The sequence below is a fragment of the Erythranthe guttata genome, chromosome 7 (assembly GCF_056151865.1).
Source record: "Erythranthe guttata isolate IM_541 chromosome 7, IM_541, whole genome shotgun sequence".
Taxonomy (NCBI): domain Eukaryota; kingdom Viridiplantae; phylum Streptophyta; class Magnoliopsida; order Lamiales; family Phrymaceae; genus Erythranthe; species Erythranthe guttata.
In genome coordinates this window covers 2,575,457-2,587,593 of record NC_142539.1, presented here as the reverse complement: position 1 = coordinate 2,587,593, position 12,137 = coordinate 2,575,457, and the positions used below count along the sequence as shown (strand labels likewise).

Genomic DNA, 12,137 nt, shown 5'->3' with positions numbered 1-12,137 from the left:
TGTGTACTGATACAGAGTACTTAGTCGATTTTGTCTAATATTTCCACGTTTGTTTTACTGGTCCCCAATTTTAATTCTTTTGCTTTACTGATTTTATTTAATTAATTAATTAATTAATTAATTAATAATTAATTAATTTATTTATTTCTGTCAGCTTTCATTTTAATGGTCAATAAAAACCCAGTTACATTCTTGGTATTTGCAATTGATGATTGCTCTATTTTGGGTCGTCGAATATATTACTCCTCATACTGTATTTAATTAATGCCTATTGTCTGTTTAATTAATATTGCTATTGTAATATTCAAATTTTCCAGGTTCTAAACTTTAGATCGAGCCGCCCTCAAATTAAATAACACAAAATTTTCACATTAATTGATGTTAATAATCAAGATGAATTATTTTATTTAAGTTAATTAGCCTGGATTTGGGACAATTGTCCACATGCGGAGGCTTAAGTATATATGCATGCAGTGAGCGTTTTGCGGGCTGAGTGCACTAAAAGACTAAAATTTGCTTATTTTCTGATAATGGTTAATTTTAGGATAACTGATAGTGTATGAGCTCGTACAATTAGTGTTAGAGTCAAGATCACGAATTCGACTCCAGGGAAAATAGGAGAACGAATAATTTTTGAACTCCAATTTCCCATGAAGAAATTCAACACAACTCTCTACTCTCTAGTACTAAACACTAGATACTCCACATTTTAATTATTTTGAGGTACCTTGCATTATTTAATACCTTCAATATCAAACTTTACCCCCAATTAGTATTTAAAGGGCTCGCTTGGTTATTTCAATTACGTTCTGCTGACTAAAGAGTAGTAGCTAGTAGACACGGCCCCGGGTCGGGTCCGGGTCCGGGTCGGACCCGCCGGGTCCGGGTCCGAGTTTTGGAGGACCCGAAACCGACCCGCGGGGAGGCGGGTCCGGGTCCGGGGCGGGTCCACTCGGGTCCACCCGGGTCCGGGTCGGTTCCGGGTCCGAACCGGATTTTGAAACTTTTTCCAAAATATGCTTCAAATGGGGTTCGAACCTGGGTTGTAACGCACTTGAAAAGGAATCCGAACCACTGTGACAAGATAAATATTTGGTAAATTACTTGCAAGAAATATAAATATACCATATAAACACAGTATAAAATGATTTAATAAATAATGTTAAATGGATTGTTAATTATCATATTCATAATTATTAAATAATTTTAATTACATTATTAACAAATATAATATCAAAATTAAAAGGACTTTAGATTAATCCATTTAAATCTTACGATTCGATTCGATTCTAATATTTGAATAAAATGTAAATGTAAAAAAAAAAGATTAAATCATATGATCTACGATTTAATTCTTACGATTTTTACAAACTAAACCAATTATTTAAAGAGAAATCACATTATAATATTTTGATTATACTAGTCATATATAATGTTATTTTTAAAGTAAGAATATTAATTGAAATGAGATATAATCTATTTTTGTTAAAACAAACATCATTTATATTTTTAAATAATTATCTTATAATAAAATCCTCAATAATATTAATAAGTTCTTGTCAATAATTGAGGTAAATCGATTTAAATTAATTGAAATGAGTTATAATCTATTTTTTTAAATAAACATATTATTTTATTTTTCAATCGATTTTTTCACACTATCGATTTTAATAACATAAGTTAATTTGTAATAAGTCAACGCATTTGTTTATATATTGAATTGATTCAATACTTTATATTTTTCAATAGTGGAGATTATATTGATATAGTAATTAATAATAGATGTTTTGATGTATTGAACCGTGATTCTATATATTTTTTTAAAAGTTTCTTATATTGCATTTGTTAATTATTTAATTAAAATTATTTAATAATAATTAATATGAGAAATGTTTCATAATTTCAAAACTAAAAAAAATTTCAAAATTCAATCTTTCTTTTAAATTAAATCGTAATTATTTATATATGCATTTGTTATTAGGGGAGATTTTTAAATATATATGTATTTGTTATTAGGTGAGATTTTTAATATTAAAGATAACGAACCTGACAATTAATAATTTATTAACATTAGTTATTCAATTGTTATAATTATTTTATAGTATTATTTATAATTATATATTTATAGTTAAGATTAATATTGCAATAAGTTACTTTGCCCGAGTGGTTAGTGCTCTCTAATCCACTCGGGTTACCCGGGTTCGAAACCCAGAAGCTGCATTTTTGGTGATTATTTCATCAGAAATCCGGGTGGACCCCTCGGGCCGGGCCCTCGGGTCCGGGTCTTCGGGTCCACCCGCCGGGTAGACCCGGCGGGTCTCGGGTCCAAGAAGTCGGGACCCGAAGCCGACCCATACTTGGCCGGGTCCGGGTCCGGGTCCATGGTCAACGGGTCGGGGCCGGGGCGGGGCGGGGCAGTCAATGGGTCGGGTCCGGGCCGGGTCCGGGTCAGACCCGACCCGTGGCCATGTCTAGTAGCTAGTAAGACATTCGATTTAACAAAATTTCTATTTATTCAAAACTACTATTAAAGTTGAAGCATTAAGTGCTACTATAAACTATTCATTAAATTAGTAGCATCACCTCATTATCATTAATCTTATAAGGAGTGACTAAAAAGGAAAATGATAATTTTATCCTTCAAATTATATATTATTGTTGTTAACTAAGTGGTTTTATTGACAATTCATATACAATAACCGAATTTAATAAATTTAATAGAAGATCTGAACAAAAAAACCGAGCAAACTTACTAACTAAATAACTAATTAGTCAGTAGGAAATTAATTTAATCTAATCCAATATAGAAAACTGAACGAGCATAATATAAAAAAAAAAAACCATCAATCCTGACTGTTACACAGTACCTAAAAATAAATGAAGTAATTAAATCTATTTATATATATCCATTCGTTTGAAAAAAAATATGGAATTGTAAAGCAACTCAATGTTTGTTAGTTTAAATGCAATGTATCAAATTATTCAACAACCAAAAAAACAAAAAGGAAATACTATCAAACTATTCAACTATCTGTCACATGCCTACTGACTGAGTAATTAAACATATAAAATTATTTATTACCTCCAGTTAAAGTTGCATTAAGTTATTTACGGATTAAATACTATTCGCACCATTACTTGAAAATATTTTGATTATAACAATATTCAAATCGTCCAATATATATATATATATATATATATATATATATATATATATATATATATATATATATATATATATATATATATATATATATATATATATATATATAAACAAAAAAAAAAACCAAATTACTCGATCTCGATCAAAAAGCTCATTTTTCGACTCTATTGCATATCGAACAAAAACTCTAGCACGAGTTTTGAAAAATAAGTAAAAATTCACAAGATCTTTACATATGTTCGGCTCAACTTGATTCGTTTACCCTCCATTTCTAATTAATAAAATAAATTAAATTACAATCCTAAATATTATTCTACCCCTGGCCTAAGCCTTAATTTATATAACTTAATTAAAAAGACCCATCATGTAAAATGGCCCAGCAAGCCCACAATCGAAGTTTAGGGCCCAGTTCAGATCTTGATTAGTGATAAACTTTGTAATAAAATGGGTAAATTACAACCACCCCCTGAGGTTGGTTAAATTACGAAAAACCTCATTCTGTTTGGGTAATTACAACCACCCCATCAACTATAAATCTTCTTACACTTTCACCCTTGCAGTTTCAAATTTAGTGGAATTTTCTAGATTATACGGAATATTCTCAATTTTGTACCTGTTTTATCCCATTCGAGCTCCATATTTTGAAGCAAGATGATCATAAGATGTGTTTTTTGGCTTCCATATATCAGATTGTGGTGCATCGGAAACTTTATTTTTGCACAAAACGAGTACAAACTAGAGAACATTCCACAGAATCTAGATGACTATGTTGAATTTGACACCATAAGGGTGGAGGTGTAAGAAGATTCATAGTTGAGGGGCGTAGATGTAATTATCCAAACGTGAGGGGTTTTTTATAATTTAACCATACATCAGGGAGGTGGTTGTAATTTACCCTAATACAATTAGGCCGAAATATGCAATTAATATAATTATGTCACTTTATTTTTTGGTGTAGACAGGGTCACAGGAGTCGAAATTGTAATCTGATTTTTGTGTCATGTCGATTTCGATTGAAAAAAAAAAGATTTTGGAACCATTTATTTTTAGTTCAAATTTCGAAAATTTGATTTTCGGCTTTTCCGAATTTGATCATCATGAGGTCCTCACTTACTAAAAAATCAGCGTAAAAGAATAAGACGTATCTTGTGCCTTTATGGGTATCGTCAGTTCGAGAAACCCGTCCCGCTGTTGCAGGAAGGACGGTCGACCGAGATTCCAGTAAGGTTGGAAACTAACGCAATGAAGAATTAACCTAAGTTGACGTCCGCATAACGTCATCAAGTAAAGGAAGAACGTTCCATCCGGTAAATATAATTTAGTACGGGTTAAATAAGAATCATATCAGGGACAATTTATTTGGAATTAATCCATGTTGTCGTCATTGATACAAAGGTGAAAATACGACTATAGGTTAAGATTATTATTATTTTTTTCCAAGTGATTCTGGAATTGAATATAAAAGGATTTTATGGAATATAAATCAAATAAAGTTACATACATAGAATTTTTCTTATCTTATCTTAAGAGGATATATAATTGCATAGTTGTATGGTCATTTCACTTCATTATATCAACACTAAAAAAAAGAAGAGGCAAATAATAATAATAATAATAATAATAATAATAATAATAATAATAATAATAATAATAATAATAAATTTAGGAAACAATTTAATGGGAGATAAATTTAATTGAAGATATTATATTAGTATTATTTTACTTTGCCATTTAATGGTGCGAAATGGATCTAACGTACAAATAATGATGCGACACGTGGCATTTCTCGATCCTAACTTTGCAATAAATTCATGGTATATTTTTTTTTTGACCCCAATAAAGTGTTATATATTTACAGATAGGCCCAACGAAATCTAGACATATGGATTAGATTACAGATATGTGCTCCCACTAGATATCATTTTACTTTTAACAGAAAATAAATTCAAATTTAGTATTAAATAAACTTGTTTTTAGGCCCGTGCAAAATACGGGATAACATTTTAAAAATGAAAAAAATTAAGGGGTCATTAGCAATACACCCCTCATTTAGATAAAAACTAGTGATATGTCCATACCATAATTCTTTCTTTGTGAAAACCCCCTAGAATATTTATTTCCAATCTTACCCCTCTAGTAGTGTATCAGTATCACGTTTTTTTTTTTTATAATTATCCAAGTAATTTCGAAATCCCTATTAATGAGGCACATAATCCCACTAATTAGGCTTAATTATATATTTCCCTAATTTATCTCAATTATTCCTATTTTCTCTCTTCCCATAACAATTTAATTCCTCAAAATCTGCTTCCAAATTCCTAAAAAATTGCTACGAAATCAAAAAAATAAAATAATCGGATTTTATTATTTTTATTTTTTATTTTAATATTATTTTTGGACTTTATTTAGTCATTTTGAATTTATTTTTAATTTTAATATTTTTTGATAAAAATATTATTTTAAATTTTTTAAAACTTTTTTCAAACAAAAAATCGAATTTTTTCTCTCAACAGGTTTGCAACGCCGAATATGACTATGGTTGAATATGACTATATGTGACTATAAACTGTAGTCATATTCTTTCTTTATATTGTTGTTTTTTTACATTTTGAACTTAAAAGTTCCGATTATATGGCATAGTCATGTTAACCAAATCATATAAATAACCAAATCATATAAAACAACGAAGATTCCCTATTATTTACGAAAACCAACATCCACACAAAAAATCACAATTTGAATCTTGTGATTATAAGTCAACTTGAAAACGAGAAGATAGAACATATTCAACAATAGTCGTATTCGAATATGACTACACTCATATTCGAAAAAAACATAAATATGACTATAGTCATATTCGAGTATCACTATAGTCATGTTACTACTGCTGTTCAGATTTGGAAAAAAAAAATCGAAAAACATAAATAAAGATAGAAAAATAACGAGAGAGAGGGACAGGAGTCGACGAGGTCTTCATCCACAAAATCACCCTGGCATATCTTCACCCCAAACGACCCTCCATACTTCAACACAATCATCAAGGTTGACGACATGATGTGCAACACTACAAAAAAACATGAGAATGTGACTATTGTGTCAATAATTCTGCAGAATGAATCTGCACTATTCTGTAAATGCAATTCACATAATATTACGTGAATTCAGTTCAGCCACAACAAACACATTGAAACTTACACTAACATATCAAGTAACAAAAAAAAAAAAAAAAATTACAATTCGAATAACTAAATACATAAATACGAGTATAGTCATATTCGAATATGACTATAGTCATGTTGCTGCAACTGCATTCTCATGCTCAAACTGCATCTTTTCAAAAAACAAATTGACTGATTAACAACAATTGGAATATCAAAATCAAACACAAATGATCCCAACAAATTTTAAATGGAAAATCTCTAAAAGTGAAGACTAAAAAATGAAAAAAAATCTCACCAAATTGTGATACTTTCACAATTTATATCCAGAGCTAGGGAGCACCAAATTCAATCTCCTCCGTACAATATATAAAAATATATACTCCGAATACTCTATCCAAATTTCGGCCACATCCAACGGTTTAATTGCACGAAAAACGCGTCCAATCTAGCTGCCCTGAATTATTAAGTAACAAAAACCAGCAGCGAGTTTTAAGATTCGATCTATATTTAGAGAAGTCCGATTCCAATCTCCACCGGTCATAAGTTCTATTGATGTGTTAAGAGTCCTGTATAAAAATATCGAACCGATCCGACGGTTAGATCTTCCGATCTGGCCTCTGCACGAAAACTGCTGCATCTCAAAAACTTGATTTTTCTCCTCCTTTTTCACCCGGTCTTCGGAAGGAGAATCGAAACCCGGCGTCGGCGCCGAGTGCGGCTGAGTGGTCTCCATTGGCGAGTGGTGGAGGATTATTGGTTTGAAGAAAAAAAAAAAGAGAAAGAGAGAGAAGTTGCGTGAGAAAGAGAGAGAATGAAAGAGAGATATATGGAGAGAATTAATGTAATCCTACAATCACGTGAGACGGTTATGGAAAATAAATATTGCAATTATTTTAAAAACTACTGATAAGGATAGTTTTGTCTTATCACAATTGTTGAGGGGGGTTTCACTAATTAAGATTGTACTTTGGGTGTGGGCAAAAGTCTTAAAAGTTAAATGGATTTAACTCATAATATTTATGGTTTGAGGGGGGTTTTGCATATTTCCCCAAAAATTAATTGGTTGGATATATGACATTACAAATTATAATAAAAATACATATCATGTAATATGATATTTAAATTTATAGTAAATTTATTAGTGATATTTAAGTTACACTTATAATAATATCAACATTCACATAAATCTAATAATACAAATTCACTATGTGAAAGATTTTAATTGTCATAAACTGAAATTGAACGTTGAATAAATGACACAATTAGTAAAGCAAAAATTTAGAGAAAAAAATAAGTGACTGACGTTGAAAGGGTTCTATATAGTTTTATTTGAATTTTGAACTTTTTATAATTAAAAAACTAATGCAGAAAAAAAAAATATTATAGAAACAATTGTTATAAATTGCTTTAAAATTGCTCTAGTATTCTTTTTCATATATAAGATATTTAACTCGTGCCCGTAATTGATCAACATATATTGGTTTGACTAAACTATATAATATAATATCATTTTTTTTATATATTTTTTAATTGATAAGAGAACTCGCAGTGGCTCGAAGCGTATTAAACAAAATAATATAAATTATCCCAAAAAGAGGTGTGACATTTATAAGAATCTGAAGATTCTTAGCATGGAAAAAAATTATATTCCATAATTAATATTAAGACACTTTATGAACTAATTGCTTAGCTAAGGAAAAAGTTTATCCCCTTTGAATATCAAATTCTCTTACATCTTTTGATGAAACTTCTTGGAAAATAAACATTTGGCAACCATATACAATTTTAATTAAAGAAAATTACAATTTTAACCACTAAATTGTTTTCTATTTACCGTTATAGTTCTATAATAACTAATTCGTTTTCAATTCTTGTGGAGCAACATTTCATATTATTGACTTACCAATAGGATAAAAGGTCTAGGGTTCCGTTTATATGCAACAAAATTTGGATTTATTAAAATTTAACGAGGTCTAAATTAATATCTGTTTGAACCGCATATTCAATTAAATACTTTACTATAATAATAAAAGGAAAGGACATTACTTGATTATTTACAATTTTTAAATATAAAAATTAGGGATTGTGAGTAAAAAAATTAATAATCTTTTATTTTCAAAAGTTGCGAGCGTATTTGCAAATATCCTAAAAGCCAACTAAAACATTGTTTTCGAGCAAAATCGAAAAAGACGTATATATAATCAATTATCAATTGTTTCTGCATACAACAATCTTAATGTACTTCGTTTCCGTGCATGCATTTATAACTCTAACTAAAATTAAAATATTCCCAATTATTTTGCTACATCGTTTTCGAATCAACTCGATAATTTTCGACGATAGTTAAGATCTTAGGTGAAATAGAAATTAGATATACAAAAAAAAATTGAAATTAACATACACGAAAATCAAATAAAAAAAACAGTTTAGGGTGCAGAAACACTACTTATGCAATTTAAAGGGTTTAAAATGCAATTATCCTATTATAATCTAAGCATCAACCAATTGCTGACGTCATCACCAGTCTATATATATAAACACATGCATACAACCAGATAAAAACCCACATCAGGAAAAAAAAAAATTTAATTAATAATAATGGAAGGGAGTTCATCAATCTCAAGAGGCAAAGCCGCGGCGGCGGAAGTAAGATTCAGGGGAGTGAGGCGGCGGCCGTGGGGGAAGTTCGCGGCGGAGATACGCGACCCCACTCGTCAGGGGGCTCGGCTGTGGCTGGGAACATTTGACACGGCGGAGGAGGCGGCGCGGGCGTACGATAGGGCGGCGTTCAAGCTGAGGGGCCATCTCGCAACTCTGAATTTTCCGAACGAGTATTACTCGCAGCTCGTTATTCCTCCGTATAATCCCGCGTTTACGGCTAATTTGCCGTCGTCGTCTCTGGGTGGGTTTCGCCGGAATATGTCGCCGGAGAAGATTGAGCTGGAGTGCTTGGACGACAGTTTGCTGGAGGAGCTTCTTGACTCGTCGGAAAAGAAGAATAAGAAGAAATGAATATCATGTGTACTATGTATGACTAGACGATCTACGAATCTCGATTTTTTGTTCGTGTGTTTTTGTTAATTTACGGGTTTTTTTAGCTGTGTTTTTATAAATATACGAATACGAAAATATACATAATACATGCATGCAGTGGCAGAACCAGGAACGTAAGCCGATCGAGAATTTTAGATGTTGCGGCACAAATTTACCGAGGTTCGAGGGTAGTGAATTTTTTCAAGTGTAAATGTAAAAAATAGCACAAGAAAAAAAAAATTATCTACATTATAAAACTAAACTATTTCTTTTTATAATACCCTAAGGCCCTGTTTGATTGGCAAGATAAAATTAGGCAGGATAAGATTAAATAATCAAATGAGACCCAATTATTTTATCGGAAACGTCAAAAAAAAAAAAAAACTCATTAAAAGGCAAGATAAACCATGATTATATAATTTTAGCAGGTCGACCCGGCAATTTATTGAGGATACCAAACATCAAATTAAGTCCAACTATTTAGTTAATCATGGCTTATCTTGGCAACCAAACGGGGCCTAAAATTATAATTGTCAAATTAACTCCTTAAAATTAGGTATTAGAAAATGTAGGCGAGTTAATTATGACTTATGTGAATGTGTAACATTGTTTAAACATTTTTTATTTTATTCAAATAGATAAATATTCGATGATTGAGAACCAAAATTAAATATAATTCAATTAAAATCAAAGGAATTCATTTTTTGTTTATATTTATTTTATCTATCATTGATGGATATAATATAGTTCAGAGGTTGAGAATAAATAATAAAATCATAGGAAATTAAATTAAAAATTAAAAAAAAATCTATAATTAAGTAATGTGTATATATAATAAGATTTTACCAGGTATTAAATAAATCAATATGAATAATTTCAAAACCGGCCACTGTTAATTGCATGACTCAATTTGCATTTTGCAAGAATAAAGGCTCAAAAGAATAATCCATAGATACGATCTTGTAATAATAATAATATATTAATAATATGGTATAAAGGCTTTATATATAAAGTTGGTTAAATTAAAGTAATTTAAATTTCATGCATGCATCATCAGATTTATCGAATAATATTATTTATTCTGAATCTTCTGTTAATATAATGACCAAAATAGTGAATTCATGCACATTTTAGTTAGTCAAATTTTGTATAGGAACTTTCTGATAGAATCAAATATTAATTTCATTGACATTTTCGATCTTTTTATGAATCATATATATATATATATATATATATATATATATATATATATATATATATATATATATATATATATAGCTCACATCATATTTCTTCCAATGGTTTTTTTTTTTTTTTTTGATTTATTTAAAGAGTAAGATGTCAATCTGAAGATGAAAAATGCTGGAAAGAGTGAAGCATAAGTTAATTAATTGGGATAATTAGTGAAACCCCCCTAAAACATTTGATTATATTAGGATGGATATACCCTCATTTTGCATATTAGTGAGAACCCCCCATATTCATATTTTAATTTAGCATAAATACAAATTTTATATGGTATGTCTATATTACCCTTAAATTACTACATAAAAACACCAAACCCTATTTCTCTAATTCATTCTTCAAGTTTATTCCACTAGCCGTCACCTCTCTCGCTTCTCTCCCCTGCCATTTCGCTTTTCTGCCTTTCTCTTCCCTGCCATCGATCCCCATCTCTGCCCAGCCGGCTCTCAATATATTGCCACCGATCCCCACCACCTTCTCGACATCCCCATCTCTCTAGACGAGGATTGGCGGCGCGACAACGGCGGAGATTACACAGACTACCCGACAACATCTTTAAAGAGAGAGGGCATGGAACAACGTTTTAAGATATGTATAATCAAGTCATCAAACAATCAATCACCTGTTGTTTCTTCGGTCACGCTCTTTGTGCAAGACAAGTCTTCGTCGTCAACCTCAGCCAGATCCTTACTTTTGGGACATAAATCAATTAAAGCAAACTTGGATAATCCTGTCTGCGAATTAGGCTGACAAAAATCGACCCTTTTCACCAAAGTTGTAGTAGATTCTGGGGCAACTCTCACCGCATTCGTGACGGCTGGCGGGCGACTGGCTTGGTTAGCTAGATTGGTCTTTTTCGAGACATTGGATTGAGGAGCATTATTTTGCTTATTCATAATCCACTTCTCTGCATCGTTCCACTTGGATGACATTGGTCTCGAGAAGGATCTAGTAAGAGAATGGTGAAGTGATCTCTTCGGTCACCTGATGTTTCTTTGAAGATGTGGAGCGACTGAGACGGCGGCGCGGGAACCCTGACATCCATAGCACACTAACAAAAGTTCTTCGAAACGGCATCGTTTGATTTCACGAAGCCTGTACTCAGTTTTCTCTGACATTGGGATTTTTTATTTTGTGGTTGATTTAGATAAATTATAGTTGTTTTCGATTTTTATAGTTGATTTCAATAATTTTATAGTTCATTTCGACAATTTTGTAGTTGATTTTGATTTTTTTATGATCGAGATTATTAATTTGTAGCTGACTTTATTTGGTACGCCTGCTATTGAAAACCACTACTTTTTGTAGTTGTTTTACAAGTTTCTCGTAAACCACTAATTTTTGTAGTCGTTTTACAAGTTTCTTGTAGTTGCTTCGGGAAATAAAAAAACAAAAAAATAGTTGTTTTTAGCAATTTTATAGTCGATTACGAAGAAAATTGAGCCAAAAAAATTATAGTTGATTTCAAAGAAAAATAGTTGTTTTCGGATATTTAATAGTCAGCCAAAAAAATTATAGTTGATTTCAAAGAAAAA

General features: G+C 30.9%; 1 protein-coding gene across 1 annotated transcript; it reads left to right on the top strand.

Annotated features, from left to right (window-relative positions):
* The first annotated feature begins 8,903 nt into the window (after window positions 1-8,903).
* TDR1 (Integrase-type DNA-binding superfamily protein) lies at window positions 8,904-9,397 on the top strand. Its single transcript, XM_088820690.1, has one exon. The coding sequence runs from the start codon at window positions 8,923-8,925 to the stop codon at window positions 9,334-9,336; it is 414 nt and encodes a 137-aa protein (XP_088676816.1). The 5' UTR covers window positions 8,904-8,922; the 3' UTR covers window positions 9,337-9,397.
* Window positions 9,398-12,137: the final 2,740 nt, after the last annotated feature.